Below are 20,386 nucleotides of genomic sequence, written 5' to 3'. Positions count from 1 at the left end.
CTGGTGAGATGGCTCAGTGGGTAAGAGCACCCGACTGCTCTTCCGAAGGTCCAGAGTTCAAATCCCAGCAACCACATGGTGGCTCACAACCATCCACAACGAGATCTGGCGCCCTCTTCTGGAGTGTCTGAAGACAGCTACAGTGTACTTATATATAATAAATAAATCTTTAAAAAAAAACAAAACAAAAAACAAAAAAAAGTAGTATCATGATGAGTTTTCATGAGATTATGCACGTGTGCACACACACATACACATACCCCTGCACACATCTGGGCATGGTGGCACATACCTTTAATCTCAGAACTCAGGAGAGAGAGGACTATCTCTGTGAGTTAGAGGCCAGCCTGGTTCACAGAGTAAACTCTAGGTCAGCAAAGACTATAGAGAGAGATCCAGTCTCAAAACAAAATCAACACACACACACACACTTATATGTCTGTGAGCCCAAGTGTATGTTGGAGCACCAAGTGTACAGGTTCCTGTGAAGGCCAAAAAGGGGAGTCAGAGCCACTGGAACCGGAGTTGCAGGTATTATGAGCTGTCCAACATGGGTGGCTGGGAACCCAAATGAGGTCCTGTGAAAGAACAGCAAGTAGTGAAGATTTTAACAGCACAGTAAGGTGTAAAATAATGAGACAAAAAAAAACCCCTTCAGTTTTAAGCTTATGCAAAATTTAATACATACATTAAACAATACACACCTTGAAAGAATACATATAAAAGGCAATGACATCTATCTAACACGGTGATGAGAGTTTTTGTGGAAGACTTTTGGGAAAAACTTGGGGGAATGCAAGTAGAGTTTGAAGATAAAGAAATAAAATTAAATTTAAATTAAATAAAATAAGAAAGTTGTCTTGCATGAACCAAGGTCAGATTAGGAGCTGAGCAGTGTGACCAACTGATTTACCTGCACTCAAGTTCCAATATAAATACTAAACAGAGAGAACAGGCCTGGGGGAGATGTGCCCTCATAATCATTGATTTACAAGTGCAGTGCACCAGCCTCCGAAATACGAAGTCTTTAATTAGTTCCAGTCCAGAGATGACTGCTTTTCCAAGTGGAGAAATGGAAGGCAAATATAGGGACTTTCTGCACCACCCGCCCCCATTCCCAGAGTGCTGATCTCAGAGATGATTAAGTGTCCGTCTTCCTTCTTAACAGTCCATGCAGATAAAAGCCAAGACCACCCCCCAGGAAAGCATTTCCTAGAAGAGGAGCTTGAAAACATCATTTTGACAAAAAGAATTAGCATCAGCCTGGGGATAGGAAGCTGGCTTGAGACCAGGGAGGAAGTCAGAGATTAACTCACAATTGACTGGATGTTCTTTCATGTAATTCCCCCAGCCTGCAGTTTCCACAGTCACAATGCAGGCACCCACTGGGAAGTGATTTATAGAAGGCATTTGAAAACACGGTGACGTAAGCGTCACGGGAATGTTTTGAGTTCTTAAGGTGAGTACTATGATGAGGAAAATGAGGTTTGCTGAGTGAATAACATACTAAGTGAATGCTATCACATATCTTGACCAGGGTTTATAGCTTATCTAGGATTAGTTTTGCAGGTATTTGCTTTTAAGGTGGAACTAAGTATTATACTAAGCAGCAGCGAACCATTCAACCATTCACGTGTGAGGACTGAACGAAATGAAGTGTTCAGGAAAGCGTTGCATCAAGCAACTCAGTATTTTGTATATCCATCATCACGGAGTCGGCCCAGCTCCAAAGACTTCATTCTTTATATTGTGGGGTCTGGGCTGGGCTGGGCTGGAAGGTATAATATTTCACTGTACTGACATAATAGGATAAGATGGTAGCTAATATGATAACAGGAAGAGATGAGATTTTTAGGTGATCTCAGGGGCTTGTTGGAGAAAATGAAACCAGGCGCTGAGATGACAGTCTAATTACATAGAAATCAGACCAGCAGAAGGAGGCCATCCACTTTTTCAACACTAGTGGACTTGGAAGTTCTCCTCGATCTCTTTTTAAACTTCTAAAAGCTTTTCTGAAACTAATTGTGCTACATTATGAATCACGCTAACCTTAACTCTCCTTATTTGGAGCAGTGGAAGAGGATACACAGTGCTATCACAGCTGGGGTGGGGGTGGGGATGGGGGTGGGGGTGGGAGAGCTGCTATTGGAGGGACCTAGTAGGAAGTAGCCAGAATCTCAGCTCAGATACACTCTGGTCGGGTAACCTTTATTAAGTTGGTAGTGTTGTTTTGCTCTGTGTGTGTGTGTGTGTGTGTGTGTGTGTGTGTGTGTGTGTACACATGAACACATGCTTTTGTTTTGTTTTTCTAGAATTTACATTTCCTCATTTATATGGAACTCCAATTGTCAGGTAGCTAGTTAGATATTATTAGAAAGATGAACCTCTACCTCATAGTCAGCAGCTTGTAAAAACAAGAACCCAAACTGCAAGTTTCTGATTACAGGTCAAAAGAATGAGATCTGAGCCCTATCTCTGGCCCTAGTTAGAGACATGTTATTCTAAACTTCCTGGGAGGTCATTAATAGATAACCAAGTTTTGTGAAATTAATGTTTAGCAGCAGGCTTTCTGGTACTTATCATTGTTCCCTCCTGAAAGAATCAATCCAAGTGGACCTGTCAATCACCTGGATAGAAATCCACACCACAGGAAAAGCCATCTGTTCTAGAGACTTTAGAAACAGGCTGAGACCTGCCAAAATTTGAGATCAGCATAATGTTCTCTTTGGCTGTTGTCCAACAGTCACCCCTTAAGAGTGGGCATTGCTTTACAATGGTCCTCTTGGCCCCTGTCCACTCTCAACCCTTGAGAAGGCTCTACTGTACTCTGTAATAAACTCCACCTCTCTTCTACACTATGCTCTGTGTGTCTTGTCTGATTTTTTTTTTTTTAATGGAGGTTCCCAGGGCCAGAAAGTCACAGGGAGTCAAAGGGAGATCCTCAGTGACAGAAGGTTTAAAAGCTTAAGACCTAACAGCCACATAATAACACACACTTGCCTTTTAGAAATATATTTATTTCTGAGACTCTCACATGCACTCACAAGAATCACAGCTGCAAAATGCTCTGTCCTCCACATCTGCCTGCTGAGCATCTTAGAGATAGATGCCTCACAGCTGCTCTTAACCACGGTGAGAAGACAATGCCAGTACCAAGTGTGCTGAGCATCCTGAAGACAATTCAGAGTTTTCAAGTAGTGGTCATGTAGCAATAGATCATGAGTACAGATTTTATTTCATTGCTGCTCTTCTGTAATAAAACTCTAAAATTGGAAAGACTTTGGACTTGGGCACCAGGAAGAAGCTAGAAGGATTTTTGAGGTGAATATTAGCAAAAAACAGAAGAAAAAAGAAGGGTCGGGCAGTGGTGGTGCACGCCTTTAATCCCAGCACTCGGGAGGCAGAGGCAGGCAGATTTCTGAGTTCGAGGCCAGCCTGGTCTACAGAGTGAGTTCCAGGACCGTCAGGGGTACACAGAGAAGTCCTGTCTCAAAAACAAAAAACAAAAAACAAAAAAACAAAAAACAAAAAACAAAACAAGCCGGGCGTGGTAGCACACGCCTTTAATTCCAGCACTTGGGAGGCAGAGGCAGGCGAATTTCTGAGTTTGAGGCTAGCCTGGTCTACAAAGTGTGTTCCAGGACAGCCAGGGCTATACAGAGAAACCCTGTCTTGAAAAACCAAAAAACAAACAAAACAAAACAAAACAAAACAAAACAAAACAAAACAAAATGAAAGAAAAGAAAAAAAAAGAAACTACTAGTTGAATTCTCATGGTCTTTGAGATAGTGTAGAAGTTTGGCTTGGTTCTTTCTCTCAGCCCCACGCTCCCAGAAATAAGACTCAGACTCAAAATATATTTATAAATACTTTGGCCATAAAGCTAGATTTTTTCTCTTATTAGATCATTAATTATCCCATATATTTTAACTGCTTTCTGCCTTTCGGCTGATTACCTGTGCTCAGGTACTGTGCTTCAGTCTCATCACATTTTCCTGGGCAAATCTTCTGGCATCTGGCTCTATCCCAGAATTCTTTCTACCTCCTGGATGTTCCACCTACTTCCTGCCTAAGTCATAGGCCATCAGATTTATTATTGGCAAGTGCCACATCCATATAGACATAAGGATATTCTCTCTGCAAGATAGCTATAGGTGAGAAGATGTTACTGGAGACTAGAAGTGGTATTTGTTATATAGAGACAGAAGGTTAGTGGCACTGGCACCTACACTGATGTGGAGAATAGAAACTGTGCCTAATCAATTGGATGCTGTAGCCAAAGTCATTTCCCTGAAGAGTGTGGAAGGTATCAGCCTGATACCTTTGCAAATGTAAAGGGAAGAACGCCTCAAAAAAAAAAGTCTATTTTGAAAATTTCCAGCTAAATGTGGCAGATAGTGCTAAAATAAAGAAATGACTTCCAGACAAAGACACTTCCAGGATATTGCAAATACCAGTGATGGACTGAGAGTATGACTGTACAATCCTTTATTTAGAACTCAAAACTGCCCATCCCAAGGAATCAGAAAAATCACTCAGACAAAAATAGGACTTCAAAGATGGCCCAGGATGTGTGCCTCAGCAGCTACAGTAGAGGGACAGTCTCAGTCGAGAGGGGTTGGTTTTGAACAGACTTGGAGGTATGAATTTTGTGTAACAAAATAAACTGAATTATATTTTTAGGAGACTTTTATTTTTATTTTTTAATATTTATTTATTTATTCTATGTATATGAGTACACTGTAGCTGCAGACACAAAAGAAGAGGACGTCATATAGATGATTGTGAGCCACCATGTGGTTGCTGGGAATTGAACTCAGGACCTCTGGAAGAGCAGTCAGGGCTCTTAACCACTGAGCCATCTCTCCAGCCCAATCGGAGACTTTTTAAAGTATTACAAACCGGAAGGGAGAAAGTATAACTTAAAGTGGCATTTGGACTTGCTAGTTGTCTATTGTTAGAAGTCTAAGTGACAAAATACATAGTTACAAACATGTATTACTTTAAGTGGAAATGAGCCCAACAGGTGAACCCAAAAACTATCGAAAGTCCTTCCCACACAGGAATAGGCCTGAATGCCCCAACCAAAGAAATGCCACCATGTATGTAACTGGGCTGAAGGATCCTGACGGACCTTCCCATTCAGAGCTTCCTAACTTGAACAGATTATTTCAGCCTTGCTGAGCCTATCCCATTAGTGGATCTGGGAGTCTGAGAAAGACTGATGTTAAGATGAACAGGACTTACACTTGAGACGCTTACCTTAAAACATACCTGGGAGCTTTATCCACATTTACAGTCAGTTTAGACGATCTGACTCTGGAGTCATGCTACCTGGGTTGAGACTTCAACTATGGCAAAAACTGAGAGTATTTTACTTCTGGGAGATGCATAGATCATTGAAGACTGCCGAAAGGCAAATTTTTTTTTTTTTTTTTTTTTTGTTTTTTTGTTTTTTTGGTTTTTCGAGACAGGGTTTCTCTTTATAGCTCTGGCTGTCCTGGAGCTCACTTTGTAGACCAGGCTGGCCTCGAACTCAGAAATCCTCCTGCCTCTGCCTCCNGAGTGCTGGGATTAAAGGCGTGCGCCACCATGCCGGGCTCGAAAGGCAAACTTTAAAATGATTCCCAAAACTCAGATCTTTTGGTATTTATGACCCTGGTCAGTTTCTTCCTACATTTGATAGGACAATATTATCTTTGTGACCAACGATCTATGTTGGAAATGATGGTATATGGCTTAGGTCAGACAAAATATTATCTCTTTTACTATATCCGCTCTTGCTTTGGGGAACTTCAGCTTACTAAGAGTCAAACGGTCCTATGAAAAATAGGCCCTCCCAATGGCCACAAGAGCAAGCTCACTTGCAAGTAAATGTGACATTTGCAGATTAGCCTTTAAATGTCTATACAATGTCCTTGCTTATATTTCTAAGCCTGAGCCGCATAGTTAAGCCACTCCTGGATTCTTTACTCATGGAAATGAAGTAAGACAACTGATGTCTGTTATATCAAGGTTCTACATTGTAAGGTAATTTCCCAGGAAGTAATAGATTAGTATGTTAAGGCTATCTCTAGATGTTCCTAAAGACTACGCCCAGGGAGTTGAATGGTTCTACTTTCAATAGAAAGTAGTAGGGAATCTGATTACCTAACTGAATCTACTAACTAGGTCCCTAGACTTTATAAATTCCCTTTTTAATATTTCATCTACTTCTCTAAGACTTTCTCCATAGAAGGCTCAGAAGATTGGTGAACATCACAGCATTGTGTTTTGTTAAGTTAGAATTAAGAAGAACCAAGAGAAATAATGATAACATGTTACTTCCTCTTACCAAAGATGCTAGGGACCCATAAATGTGTTTTTAAGGGACTGTTGTACTAGATATTGAACCCCAGGCCTCTGTATGCTAGGTAACTGAGTTACACTCTCCACAATTTTTCTTAATTTTGTTTTGAGTCAGTGTATGTACCAGGCACAGTCAAAAATGCCTTTTAGGATTTATTTTCATTTCTAAGGTTTTGTAAGTATGATGCCATTGTGTTCCTAAAGCCTCAGCCCAGATGGAAGTAACCAAGCAGCAAACGTTGCTCATAGACCAACTAACACTGGAGTCTGGGTTGTCATTGGTCAATTTCTTTTTCCAGAATGGGGCATCAATCCCTGTTTTGAGTGAAGACATAGAAGTCATTTCCTGAGAAATAAGTGGATGGAAAACAGAGATGTGCAAAGGTTTGGAACAAAACAAATTATTTTTCCAGCATTCTATAGAATTGTTCTGAGGTTAAAAAGAAAAACAAACAAACAAAACTCTTAATTTTCTTTTATTTTATTATTTTTTTTTTTTTTTTGGTTTTTCGAGACAGGGTTTCTCTGTGTAGCCCTGGCTGTCCTGGCACTCACTTTGTAGACCAGGCTGGCCTCGAACTCAGAAATCTGCCTGCCTCTGCCTCCGGAGTGCTGGGATTAAAGGCGTGCGCCACCACGCCCGGCTAATTTTCTAAAAAAATATATTTCACAAAAGCTGCACAGAGATTAAATGTACATTAAGAGACATCAAACATTATTTAAAATGTCTATTAATCTACATTCCTTGATGTTTTTGTGGCAATCTGGAAATCCTAGCCCTCTTATTTAAAAGAAATCAGACCACTCATCTCTTTCTCCTTCCCTTCTCCCCACCCCGACTCCTCTCAAAGCTAGAATCTCTGTTTCCTTGGCTGTCTTGTCTAAGTAGAAGGTACTAGCCTCTAACTCAGAGACCCACTGGTCTCTGCCTCGCAAGTGCTTGAAAGTGTGCATCACATGCCTAGCTATTTTCCATTCTGTAACCCACTTTCCTCTGCCCCACTAGAGCAAAATGTCCCCTTTTCTCTCTCAAATACAATTTTTTTTTTTCTGTTACATAGATGGTAGAGAAGGGGATGGCTACATTACCAGCAGCCCACCAAAAATGTCTTATGTTTAAGGTATGAAATGACCTTTGAAGTGTCATTGTCAGCATTAACTATAAATTATGCTAAAATTAATAAAGCTTACTGATCACTTCGGTACAGACTCCTTTACATTTAATCCACAAATTTCCACGAAGGAGATATTGCTATTATTTCTATTTTACAGTTTGGTGGTTTTTGTTTTTTTGTTTGTTGTTGTTGTTTTTGGGGGCTGGTTAGTTTTTAAAACAGAAAGATGAAGTAATTTGTCCATGATTACCAAACTAAGTGGTGGCCTTAGGATTTGGGGACTCTAGTGGATAAAGTTCTAAAATCAGGCTTTGAAAACAACACAAGAAGATCTAGCACGGTCTGGGGCACTTTAACATTGTTTAATGTGTATCATCCGCTTTCCTTTCTCTTGGTGTCGGCTCGGATCTAGGGTGACCGGTTAGTGACTGGGAGTTGGCATCTCACTTCAAAACTGTGATCCCCCTCACCTCCCTTCACCTGACACAGCTATTACCCAGAGATTCTGAACCCCTAGGAGGCTGGGATGCAAATAGACTTTGCAAACACACAAGGCACTGTATTGCTTTGGATCAAAAATGTTGCGTGTTTGCCCAGCCAGACTGAGACCCCAGTAGCCTAGAAGAACACACACAGCCCTTTTGGGGGCTTTATGGAAATCCCAGGCGGGCAGGTTCGGTGTGATAAATAGCCTTGGGGCCTTGGCCCATTGAAAATCCTGGGGCTGTGATGGGGCGGGGACAGTGTCTCCAGAGTGACATAAGTCCGCAGGGACCGCTGGCTAGTGGTTTTCGGTCAGGTTGACACCTCCAGGGAGGGCGTGGGAGAGGCGGGGCCCGTCGCCTGCTCAGCGAGGAGAGATTGCACTCGAGCTTCTCCTTCCGGGGGGGATGCTCAGCCCCGCGGGAAAACGCAGAAAAGGGTCCTTGCCGCTTTAAGTGACTCAGGAAGTGAAAGGAGGCCGCTGACGGCGTGGGTAAAGTGGAACCGGGGCGGCGTGGGCCCGCGGCGGCCGCGATCTTGCCGGGCAACGGAGGCCGGGCTGCGCGGCGCAGGGGTCGACGGGGCGCGGGCTGCCGCGCCGGAAGTGGCGCGCGAGGGACGGGGCGCGGGCGCGGCGCGCGGCGGAGAGACCGAGCGGGCGCCAGGCCCAGCGCTGACGGCTGGCCGGGCCCTCAGGCCTCAGCAGCTGCAGACGCGGCGCGGCACGGCGCAGCGGCGCGGCCCAGGCGGGGCGGCCGGCCAGTCCCCGGGGGAAAGCGGGCCTGCGTGAGGAGGCGCTCCGCGCTGAAGGCGGAGAGCACGCCAGCCGCTAGGCCTCGGCCTCGTCCCTGCAGCCACATGGCCTCCGGAGTGGGCGCGGCCTGCGAGGAGCTGCCTCCCGACGGCACGTGTGACGAGTGCGAACCCGACGAGGCGCCCGGGGCGGAGGAGGTGTGCCGCGACTGCGGCTTCTGCTACTGCCGCCGCCACGCCGACGCGCATCGCCAGAAGTTCCTCAGCCACCGCCTGGCCGCCTACGTCCATGGCGCCCAGGCCTGGACTCCGCCGGCCAGCGGGGGGGACGACGCGCTCCCCGAAGACGGCGAGGCCAAAGGGGAGGCCGAGGGCGAGGTAGAGAGCGAGGTCGGGGAAGAGGAGAGCGAGACGGAGGTAGACAGTGAGTCGGAAGAAGAGAGCGAGACCGAGGAAGACAGTGAGGATGAGAGTGACGAGGAGAGTGAAGAAGACAGCGAGGAAGAGATGGAGGATGAGCAGGAGAGCGAGGCGGAGGAAGACAACCAAGAAGGGGAATCGGAGGCAGAAGGAGAAACTGAGGCAGAAAGCGAATTTGACCCCGAAATAGAGATGGAAGCGGAGAGAGTGGCCAAGAGGAAGTGTCCAGACCATGGGCTGGATTTGAGCACCTATTGCCAGGAAGATAGGCAGCTCATCTGTGTCCTGTGTCCAGTCATTGGGGCTCACCGGGGCCACCAGCTGTCCACGCTGGACGAAGCCTTCGAAGAACTGAGAGTGAGTATCGGGCATTCAGACTTGTCTAAGGGGAACAGGATCCCCGATTTCAGATAGCCTAGCTGTGACCACATTCATTTTCATGTATCAACAAGACGAGTCGCCATGCTGGAAGCCGTGCCTAGTCCACCATTTTGGTTGAAATTGTCAAGTTGTCAGTTCTCATCAGTGAACATGCAAGAACACAGAAAATCTTGGGTATAGTTTCTGACAGTGTGCAAATTACTTCTCCCTGGAATTCAGATAGGCCATTCCTTGAGAACTGTGACGCCATTTAGGCCACTTTCTATACATCATCACCGTTGTTAGGATAAGTGTTTTGACTTAGGGCTCTTGCTATGGTAACTCAGCCCACATGGAAAACATGAGAAAGAAACCGTGATTTTGACAAAACCAAGATGCTGGTTCCTCTAGTAGAAGACTCGGAAAGTGGTGGTACAGGTGTTGTGGTGTGTGTCTTGAGTTGTCTTAGGTTCCTTGTTGCTTGAGACTTGGTAGGAAACAAGTATAGCTGGTAGGCTACATTGGTGTGGCGATGGAGGCTTTTATCTTCACTGGCTAGATTTGGATGTATTCAGCTTGGCCCTGTTTTTGTCAGCAGTAGACATCTAGTAAATATTGATTGCGTTTGGGTTGCCTTCTATGTATACAGCGATGGCTAAGGTTGATAGAGCAGCTTTTCTGTGTTCTGTGCTCATTAAGTAATGAGTGTATGGTAAACATCTCTTATGGCTTTTGTTTCCCTATGCAGTCTTAAAACTGCTGGCCTCAAAATAACTACTATTTTGATAATGAAAATACTTCGTATTAATATTTCCTTTATTCCTACTTTTATTATGTGAAGTACACATGCAGAAGTGTACAAAATATATAGCTTAACAAATAACCACAGAGCAAATACTCCTGAGACCTCCACCCAGACCAGAAATCATTATTAGTACTTATTATTACTAATTGTATTATTAGTAATTAATAGTAGTATTACTGACTACTATTATTAGTAATATTGACATTTCATAACTTTCCAGTTATAACTGTGTTTTGGTAGCCATTTTCTTGACCTCTGGACTAACAGTTTTCTTGGTTATCTTTGTGTTTACAGCATTTGTATGCATCTCTAAACTTGAATTAACATTACGGTTTTTACATTATTGACATGCAGTGTTTTGAGTGAGTTTTTTTTTTTTAAAGACATTTGTGCAATTCATCCATTGACTGCCTGCGATTTATTTTTCATTGGTGTATTGAATTCCATTTTATAGATATGCCAAAAATCCCTGTGTACATGAAATCTGACTTGTTTTCAGCTTCTGGAATTTCTTGCTTTTATAAATAGTTACTTAGCAAGGTGGCTCGTGCCTATAATTCCAGCATTCCACAGGTGAGTGCAGTAGGATCAGAGTTCAGGGTCAATCTCAGTTCTCTAGCGAGTTTGAAGCCAGCCTATCATGTGAGATTCCTTTCTCAAAAACAAAGTGGCAAACCCCTCAAATAATAGCTCAGGTGTAAGACTTCTTGGTCATGCTTCCTGATACCCCCTTTTCTATCTTTAACTGGAAATAGTACCGAATGCTAAACCATCTGCTTTCCAAGTAGTTGCTCTTGTCTGCATGATTATAAAGACACTTCTTGTCCTGAGTATTCACCACCACTTGGTGTTAATAATGTTTTTAATTTTTCTTACTGTGCTAATTATATAATATGGTATATTGTGGTTTTAATTGCATTCCTTTGGTTTCTAAGTATCTTTTGTATTTCCTCTTTTGTAAAGTACTATCAGGTCAAGTGAGCAGACTCGGAGTTATTAGATTATCTCTTTTCTTCTCACTAACTTACAGGAATATATATATATATATATATATATATATATATATATATATATATACACACACACACACATACACACACACACACGTGTGTGTGTGTATTCTGGTTTTTTGTTTTTGGTTTTTTTGTGTGTGTGTGTTTTGTTTTGTTTTGTTTTGTTTTGTTTTCGAGACAGGGTTTCTCTGTGTAGCCCTGGAACTCACTTTGTAGACCAGGCTGGCCTCGAACTCAGAAATCCGCCTGCCTCTGCCTCCCGAGTTCTGGGATTAAAGGTGTGCGCCTGGCTTTGGTATTCTGTTTCTTTAGTGTTTATATCTATTTTGATTATCTTCTATTTCATGGATTTTCTTTTCCTTTCCTAGTATATTAATAGTACCATGAAATACTGGCTGCTACACAGTAGGTCAGTAAGTATATTTATCAGAAGTTGATAAAGTAAAGGAGGTGGTTTGGTATCTAGTCTCCCTTATGTGGTTCTGTGGAAAGATTCTTCAAGGTCTCACTCAGCCTTGGAGTTCCACTTAAGCCCCAACTTGAGAATATTTTGTTGTTCATCTGGGATGACAGCTTAACTTTCATGTACTTCTTCTTCTGTTGGCTGCTTGAATATCTTTAACTTGAGCACTGATACTCATAGACCTCTCTGAGTTGAAGACGTAGTCTAGTCAAAGAACAAAGCTTTATAGTTCTGGTATGTGGGATTGAGATGAGAAATAGTAAGAGAAATGCAAAAACCTGGGTCATGGGAGGCAGATGCTCACAGATGGATGGACAGTCAACATTATAAGTGGGAAAATAAAACTAATTTTTATTAAAATATGGTTTTGCTTTTTTTGTGGGTCTGAGTATTTAGAGGAGAACTATGAAGAGTTGTTTCTTGGCCTTTTAAGATAAGATGGAGTGTAGAGCAGAGTTACAAACGGTCTGACCTGATGTGGGAATTTAGAGAAAGAAAGTGGTTTTAGCTAGAGGCATGACCAGGAATGGTTTATTTGAGAAAGTGGTATTTGAGACATGCTTTGAAAAATGGGAAGAATTTAATAGGTATGATGTTAGATAAACTTTCTCTATGCTGCCATAGCAACAATCTCTATGCATTTATTGTAACTCTGGGTTTTATGTCAGTGTTAGGTTTGTTCCCTCTATGCTATAAACTCTTATAAGTCTAGTAGTATGTATTAGTCATCATTGTATTCCCAGCACCTAACACAAGGCTGGTCAGATAATAAACACACATGGAATACTTGTTAAATGTGTGTTATAAAGTATAATAATTTTATCTAATTCTAAGGCATTGCTGAATAAGTGATAATGAGATTGTGTTGTAGTGTATCAATGTTTATCTTGGAACTAAGTTCAACAATACATAAAGTAATGGAATAACTTTAGCAGCAGTTTATATATAGCATGGATGTGTATTTCTCCCTGTTTTAAGTGAAGTCTAGATGTAGGCAGTCTAGGGTTAGAGGAAGGAAGCATTGAAATTGTATCTTGGTGCTTGCCAGCTCCTCTCTGATATCTTTGTTACAAACAGAGATGGCCTCTGAAGGTCTAGCCAGCAGTTCTGACTTCTAAGATAACAGACAGGTGAAAGACACACCCCTCTATTTTCTCTCCAGAAGTATGTGTTCTGGCTTAGGTTTCATGGAACAGAACTTAATCTAATGGTTTATCTAGTTACAAGAGAGAATGGGAACTGATTTCTCCAAGCTATAATATGACAAGCTAAAAGGTGACACTCTGTTATTAAGGAGGAATGGTAGGGGGAATCGTGATAATCTTTGCAGTCTTAGCTGCGTCATGTTGGCTAATTCAATCAGCTTTGGTTTTGGTTTCTTCTAACATGAGCATGGTATGTGCCTCTATGGCCTGGCAGGACTTTGGATCTTTATGAACCCTGATAGGGTATAAATTGTGTTGAATTGCAAATTCTGACTCAATCCTCACAGTAGTAAGTGAAAATTACAATTTTCACTGCAAAGAGATTAAGAGTTTATTCCAGAGCCAAAGATGAATGACCATTGCTCAGGAACACATTGAGGTTACCCTACTCAGGTTACCTTATTCCAAAATTACCAGTTTCATAGTAACAGAACAAAGGAGGTTATAGCTAAAAGTGTCTTAAAAATTGATTGATGGAAACATCAGGTGCACAGGCTACAGCAAAGTGGGGACGTTTCCTCTATAGATTTCAGGTGCTATTTGATAATAGTCTTTTTGGTTTTTCGAGACAGGGTTTCTGTGTGTAGCCCTGGCTGTCCTGGAGCTCACTCTGTAGATCAGGCTGCCCTCGAACTCAGAAATCCGCCTGCCTCTGCCTCCCAAGTGCTAGGATTAAAGGTGTGCACCACTACTGTCCAGCCTTGATAATATTCGTAACCTTTGGATTTGTAGAAATTAGAATTTGTACATTCCAAAAAAAAAAGATCTTGCCTGATAGTCACAAGGGTGCTAGTTTAAGCACAGAGGTGGACAATAAATAGCTATCTAAGGGGCTAAAGATAGCACAGAACAATTTGGCCTCAGAATAGCAACATTCGAGTTCTCCATCATCTCAGAAGTTCTAATGAGACATCAGTCTTGTAGGGTATTTAACAGAGTTGACGGTTTAGTGTTGTTGTTTGGCTGTTTGTTTCATTTCACAGTGGTAAGTAAAAAGAAGAATTTGAATTCAGTTCAGACAGCAGAATGTATATTTTTCCTGTTGCTTTTATTCTGTGTGTATTCTCAGTTATTCTTCCACTCATTTATGATTTTATATTTCACAGAAACATTTTCCTGTTGATTGGGTACTTTATGCATAAATACTCTCAAACTATTTTCCCATCCCTCTGATTTCCTATTCTGCAGAACAAGTGGATTTCTTAATTTTCTTTCTCATCAGCATTTTTTTTAGTTTATTATCTGATATTTAGTTGTTACTGTGTAGTCAGTTAGTAACAATTACAGTGGCAACAAAAGTGTGTGGAGAACTGTCTGTGTCCTATGGTCTGTACTGTAAACATCATACATGCTTTTCATTTAACTTTTTCCATAATTTTATGAGATAAATTATTAAGCTGTGTTTATGTTATTTGAAGTTAATAGTGTTATTTGAAGAAAGTTTTTTTTTTTTTGATTTCTTCATTCAACACATAGTTATTGGAGTTCTTAAATTTTCTAGGTGAAGGTTTATTCAGGAAATATTTTAGCTATCAATTTATGTTTATTTTTTTATTTTTGACTTTTTAAAACCTGTTTTTTGTTTGTTTGTTTGTTTGTTATGTCCTTGCATGTCTGGTACTTGATATGTAGTCTAGCCTCATCCTGGAGACCTCTCCTGTCTCAGGCCTCCAAGTTCTGGGACTGATTATAGGTGTGTGCCACCATGCCATGCATGCCCAGTTTACCTGTCAGGTTGAACATGGAGGAGGAAGCACAGTTTTCCAAACTTCTTTTAGGGAGTTCCTGAGCAAGAGTTTAAGGACGTCAGCTACAGAGAGCCCTCTCATGAACCTGAGCAAGTCATATTTTCACTAGATAGATAGATAGTATTTACTTCCAACTAAAATACCATTTGACAGAAGGTAGCACAAGTAAAATTATGGAATAATCATAATTAAATATCATAAATTGCCATGAAAGTGAATAAGTCAGAGCTATGAGTAAATCTCAAAATAATGTTTGAAAAGCAGGCAACTGGTAGAAGTATATGTATTTAATGTAAAATTTATATTTTAAAAATCTAGAAAAAAAATACATGGAGTATTTTTTGGCAGTAGGGACCTAACAATAAGTAATTCTAAGATCTCACTGAACTTATATTCTATGAACAAAACACACTAAGCAAAATTAAGTAATGATATTTTAAATAATGCTCAATTTCATAGTAAATACATTAAAGAGGGAGACAGAGAGTAGGTAGGATGAGAAGAGAGGAAGGCTGTTGAAGAGTCTGAAAGGGATTTGCCTTGAAAGAGGTACATAGAAACCACTTTTGCTAAACAGTACTGACTCCTCACATGGGCCCACAGACATCCAAAAGCAAGATGAAAGCCTTCATTCTGTGCTGTGACTGAAGGAGAGAGATACGTTCTTGTCCTTAATCTTTCTTCTTAAGTCATCTTGGCTTTTGAGAAGAGCAAAATCTGAAAGGACAGACTACCTTTCAGGTGAAGATCAGAATTCATGAGGACCAGGTTGCCTCTTCAGCTATTAAGAGATATGGTTTAACAAATTACCAGACTCCATGTAGGACCTGAGCTGAGAAAAGTAATAATGGGCAGGACCACACCTTAGCTAGGATTGCTTAATTAAATCTAAAATTCACCTCAATACCCTTAAGACAGATTTGGGGTCAATAAACCCTTATTTTTGTTCCTCATCCCAGTGTGACCATATTGAATACATCTTCTTTTCTGCTCTCTGTCTTCATTGTCTCTTTAATTGGTGTATTGGGAATGGATAGCCCTAATATTGCTCCAACAACTCAGTTGTCACTAGGGTCAGTCATGGGAGGATGGGGCATTAGCAGTTCAAGTGGAGAAAATGAGTGTAAAGAGTGTAGGCTGGAACAGACTTGCTGAGACCATTGAAAGAATGGCTGGTGAATAATGGCAGGCTTGGGGCTGTGGTGAGGAGTAAAAAGGTCAAGCTACCAAGTAAGCCATTTTGGATTTTGGATTTTCTTCTGATTGACCTTGGTCTGCTTAAGCAAGGGAGAGAGTTTAATTTCTGCTCTTCAGCCTTTACTCGGCTTGCATGGTCATTTACATCTTTAATCCTATCCTACACATGGGAGAGTGAGGTGGGAGAATGGCAAGAAAGTTCCTACATCATGAGGCCCTGCCTAAACAAAACCAAGAGCTAAACAAAGAAGCAAAAACTCAACCTCACAAAATAAAACAAAACTTGGCTCAGTTTTTTTATGGAGAAAATGGAATGTAAGGTAGCAAGAGTTGGAGGAGTATTACCACTTGCCACAGTGGGTGGTGAAGCGCGCAGATTTAGCAAACTCTTAGAGTTAGGGTTAAAGCACCGAGGGACTAGAGATAATGCTTCCTGCTCTTCTAGAGGACCAGAGTTCAGTTTCCAGAGTTGAGTGGTTCAGAACCACCTAAAACTACAGCTCTAGGGGATCTAACGGCCTCTGCTGGCCTTTGTAGCACCTGCACCTGTGTGGAATACATAGACACAGAGAGAGACACATAAATTAAAAAATAAGCTCTTTAAAAACAACAGTAACAATAAAACCACTTGGTAATAGATTTCAGATCCAAGAATGATTTTTTTGAGTCTAAGGAACCAAAGATGGTTGCCCAGTATGAGAGTGGGTTTCAAGTTGGAAATTAAATAAGATGCAGAAGGTGGTAAATATTTTTACTTGTGGGATGGTGATATTAATTTTTCATTTCATTCCTTTTTAGCAAAAATGTTTAATTGTTGTATTTTAATTATAGTCTATAAAGTAATGAGTTTCACTGTGGCATTTTCACATATGCTTTGTTTTTGTTGATTCCTTGCCTCAACTCCCCACCTTTGTCCCATTTCCTTCCTCCTGCTGGTCTCTTTCCTTCTCCAGGTAACCTCCGTTCCATTTTCATGTCACATGTATTCTGTCTCCCCTTCACATCTCTCCCCTTCCCTTGTGGTTCTCGTTTCATGACCTAAATATCTCCTACATAAACTTATAGAAAAATTAAATTCTAGGATCCACACATGAGAAAAAATGCATTGGTTTTGTTTTTGTTTTTTGTTTTTTTGTTTTTTTGGAGTCTAGGTTGTTTTGATTGATATTGAGTCTGGGTATATGCCCAGGAGTGTTATGGCTGGATCTTCTGGTAGAACTATGTCAAATTTTCTGAGGAACCACCAAACTGACTTCCAGAATGGTTGTACCAGCTTGCAGTCCCATCAGCAGTGGAGGAGTGTTCCTCTTTCTCCACATCCTCACCAGTATCTGCTGTCACCTGAGTTTTTAATTTTAGCCATTGTGACTGGTGTGAACTAGAATCTCAGGGTTGTTTTGATTTGATTTCCCTGATGATTAAGGATGTTGAACATTTTTTAGGTGCTTCTCAGCTATTCAGTCTTCCTCAGTTGAGAATTCTTTGTTTAGCTCAGTACCCCATTTTTTAATAGGGTTGTTTGGTTTTCTGGAGTCCAACTTCTTGATTTCTTTGTATATATTGGATATTAGCCCCCTATTGGATTTAGGATTGGTAAGGGTATTTTCCCAATCTGTTGGTTGCCTTTTGGTCTGATTGACAGTGTCCTTTGCCTTACAGAAGCTTTACAATTTTATGAGGTTCCATTTGTGGATTCTTGATCTTACAGCACATGCCATTGTTGTTCTGTTCAGTAATCTTTCCCCTGTGCCCTTATCTTTGAGGCTCTTTCCCACTTTCTTGTCTATAAGTTTCAGTGTCTCTGGTTTTATGTGGAGTTCTTTGATCCACTTAGACTTGAGCTTTGTACAAGGAGATAAGAATGGATCAATTCACATTCTTGTACATGCTAACCACAAGTTAAGCCAGCACCATTTGTTGAAAATTCTGCCTTCTTTCCACTGGATGGTTTTAGAGCCTTTCTCAAAGATCAAGTGACCATAGGTGTGTAAGTTCATTTCTGGGTCTTCAAATCTGTTCCATTGATCTGTCTGTCACTGTACCAGTACCATGCAGTTTTTATCACAGTTGCTCTGTAGTACAGCTTCAGGTCGGGGATGGTGATTCCACCAGAGGTTCTTTTATTGTTGAGAATAGTTTTTGTTATCCTAGGATTTTTGTTATTCCTGATGAATTTGAAAATTGTACTTTCTAACTCTGTGAAGAACTGAGTTGGTATTTTGATGGGGATTGCATTGAACCTGTAGATTGCTTTCGGCAAGATAGCCATTTGACTATATTAATCCTGCCAATCCATCAGCATGGGAGGTCTTTCCATCTTCTGAGATCTTCTTCAATTTCTTTCTTCAGAGACTTGAAGTTCTTATCATACAGATCTTTCACTTCCTTAGAGTCACGCCAAGGTATTTTATATTAGTTGTAACTATTTTGAAGGTTGTTGTTTCCCTAATTTCTTTCTGAGCCTGTTTATCCTTTGTGTAGAGAAAGGCCACTGATTTGTTTGAGTTAATTTAATATCCAGCTACTTCACTGAAGTAGTTTATCAGATTTAGGAGTTCTCTGGTGGAATTTTTGTGGTCACTTATATATACTATCATATCATCTGCAAATAGTGATATTTTGACTTCTTCCTTTCCAATTTGTATTCCTTTGATCTCCTTTTGTTGTCTAATTGCTCTGACTAGGACTTCAAGTACTATATTGAATNGGTAGGGAGAGAGTGGGCAACCTTGTCTAGTCCCTGATTTTGTGTGATTGCTTCCAGTTTCTCACCATTTAGTTTGATGTTGGCTACTGGTTTGCTGTATATTGCTTTTATTATGTTTTGGTATGGGCCTTGAATTCCTGATCTTTCCAAGACTTTTATCATGAAGTGGTGTTGGACTTTGTCAAATGTTTTCTCAGCATCTAACGAGATGATCATGTGGTTTTTGTCTTTGAGTTTGTTTATATAATGGATTACGTTGATGGATTTCCGTATATTAAGCCATCTCTGCATCCCTGGGATGAAGCCTACTTGATTAAGATGGATGATCGTTTTGATGTGTTCTTGGATTCGGTTTGGGAGAATTTTATTGAGTATTTTTGCATCAATATTCATAAGGGAAATTGGTCTGAAGTTCTCTTTCTTTGTTGGGTCTTTGTGTGGTTTAGGTATCAGAGTAATTGTGGCTTCATAGAATGAATTGGGTAGAGAACTTTCTGTTTCTATTTTGTGGAATAGTTTGTGAAGAACTGGGATTAGATCTTCTTTGAAGGTCTGATAGAACTCTGCACTAACCCATCTAGTCATGGGCTTTTTTTGGTTGGGAGACTATTAATGACTGCTTCTATTTCTTTAGGGGATATGGGCTGTTTAGATCACTAATCTGATCCTGATTTAACTTTGGTACCTGGTGGTATCTGTCCAGAAATTTGTCCATTTCATCCAGGTTTTCCAGTTTTGTTGAGTATAGGCTTTTGTAGTAGGATATGATGATTTTTTTTTTTTTTTGATTTCGTCAGATTCTGTTGTTATGTCTTCCTTTTCATTTCTGATTTTGTTAATTAGAATGCTGTCCCTGTGCCCTCTAGTTAGTCTGGCTAAGGGTTTATCTATCTTGTTGACTTTTTTTCAAAGAACCAGCTCCTGGTTTGGTTGATTCTTTGTATAGTTCTTTTTGTTTTCACTTGGTTGATTTCAGCCTTGAGTTTGATTATTTCCTGCCTTCTAGTCCTCTTTGATGAATTTCCTTCCTTTTGTTCTAGAGCTTTTAGGTGTGAAGTCAAGCTGCTAGTGTATGTATGCTCTCTCCAGTTTCTTTTTGGAGGCACTCAGAGCTATAAGTTTTCTTCTTAGGACTGCTTTCATTGTGTCCCATAAGTTTGGGTATATTGTGGCTTCATTTTCATTAAACTCAAAAAAGTCTTTAATCTCTTTCTTTATTTCTTCTTTGATTAAGTTATCTTTGAGTAGAGTGTTGTTCAGCTTCCACATGTATGTAGGCTTTCTATTATTTATGTTGTTATTGAAGATCATCCTTAGTCCGTGGTGATCTGATAGGGTGCATGGGACTATTTCATTATTTTTGTATCTGTTGAGGCCTGTTTGGTGATTGATTATGTGGTCAATTTTGGAGAAGGTACCATGAAGTGCTGAGAGGAAGGTATATCCTTTTGTTTTAGGATGAAATGTTCTATAGACATCTGTTAAATCAATTTGTTTCATAACTTCTGTTAGTTTCATTGTGTCTCTGTTTAGTTTCTGTTTCCAGGTTCTGTCCATTGATGACAGTGGATGACAGTGTTGAAATCTCTCACTATTATTGTGTGAGCTGTAATGTGTGATTTGAGTTTTAGCAAAGTTTCTTTTTTTTTTTTAATAAAGCTTTTTTTTTTTTAGATTTATTTATTTATTATATATAAGTACACTGTAGCTGTCTTCAGACACTCCAGAAGAGGGCGCCAGATCTCGTTGTGGATGGTTGTGAGCCACCA

The 20,386-nt window shown here is 40.7% G+C and overlaps 1 protein-coding gene across 1 annotated transcript in view; it reads left to right on the top strand.

Annotated features, from left to right (window-relative positions):
• The first annotated feature begins 8,298 nt into the window (after positions 1-8,298).
• Trim44 (tripartite motif containing 44) overlaps positions 8,299-20,386 on the top strand; it is a 102,898-nt gene continuing 90,810 nt past the window's right edge. Inside the window, exon 1 of the mRNA XM_021155400.2 lies at positions 8,299-9,476. Within this exon, the coding sequence (XP_021011059.1) occupies positions 8,805-9,476 (672 nt within the window). The 5' untranslated portion in view covers positions 8,299-8,804. The remainder of the gene's footprint in view (positions 9,477-20,386) is intronic.

This window comes from Mus caroli, chromosome 2, assembly GCF_900094665.2.
Source record: "Mus caroli chromosome 2, CAROLI_EIJ_v1.1, whole genome shotgun sequence".
Lineage (NCBI taxonomy): Eukaryota > Metazoa > Chordata > Mammalia > Rodentia > Muridae > Mus > Mus caroli.
This window is presented reverse-complemented; position numbering and strand designations above follow the sequence as displayed.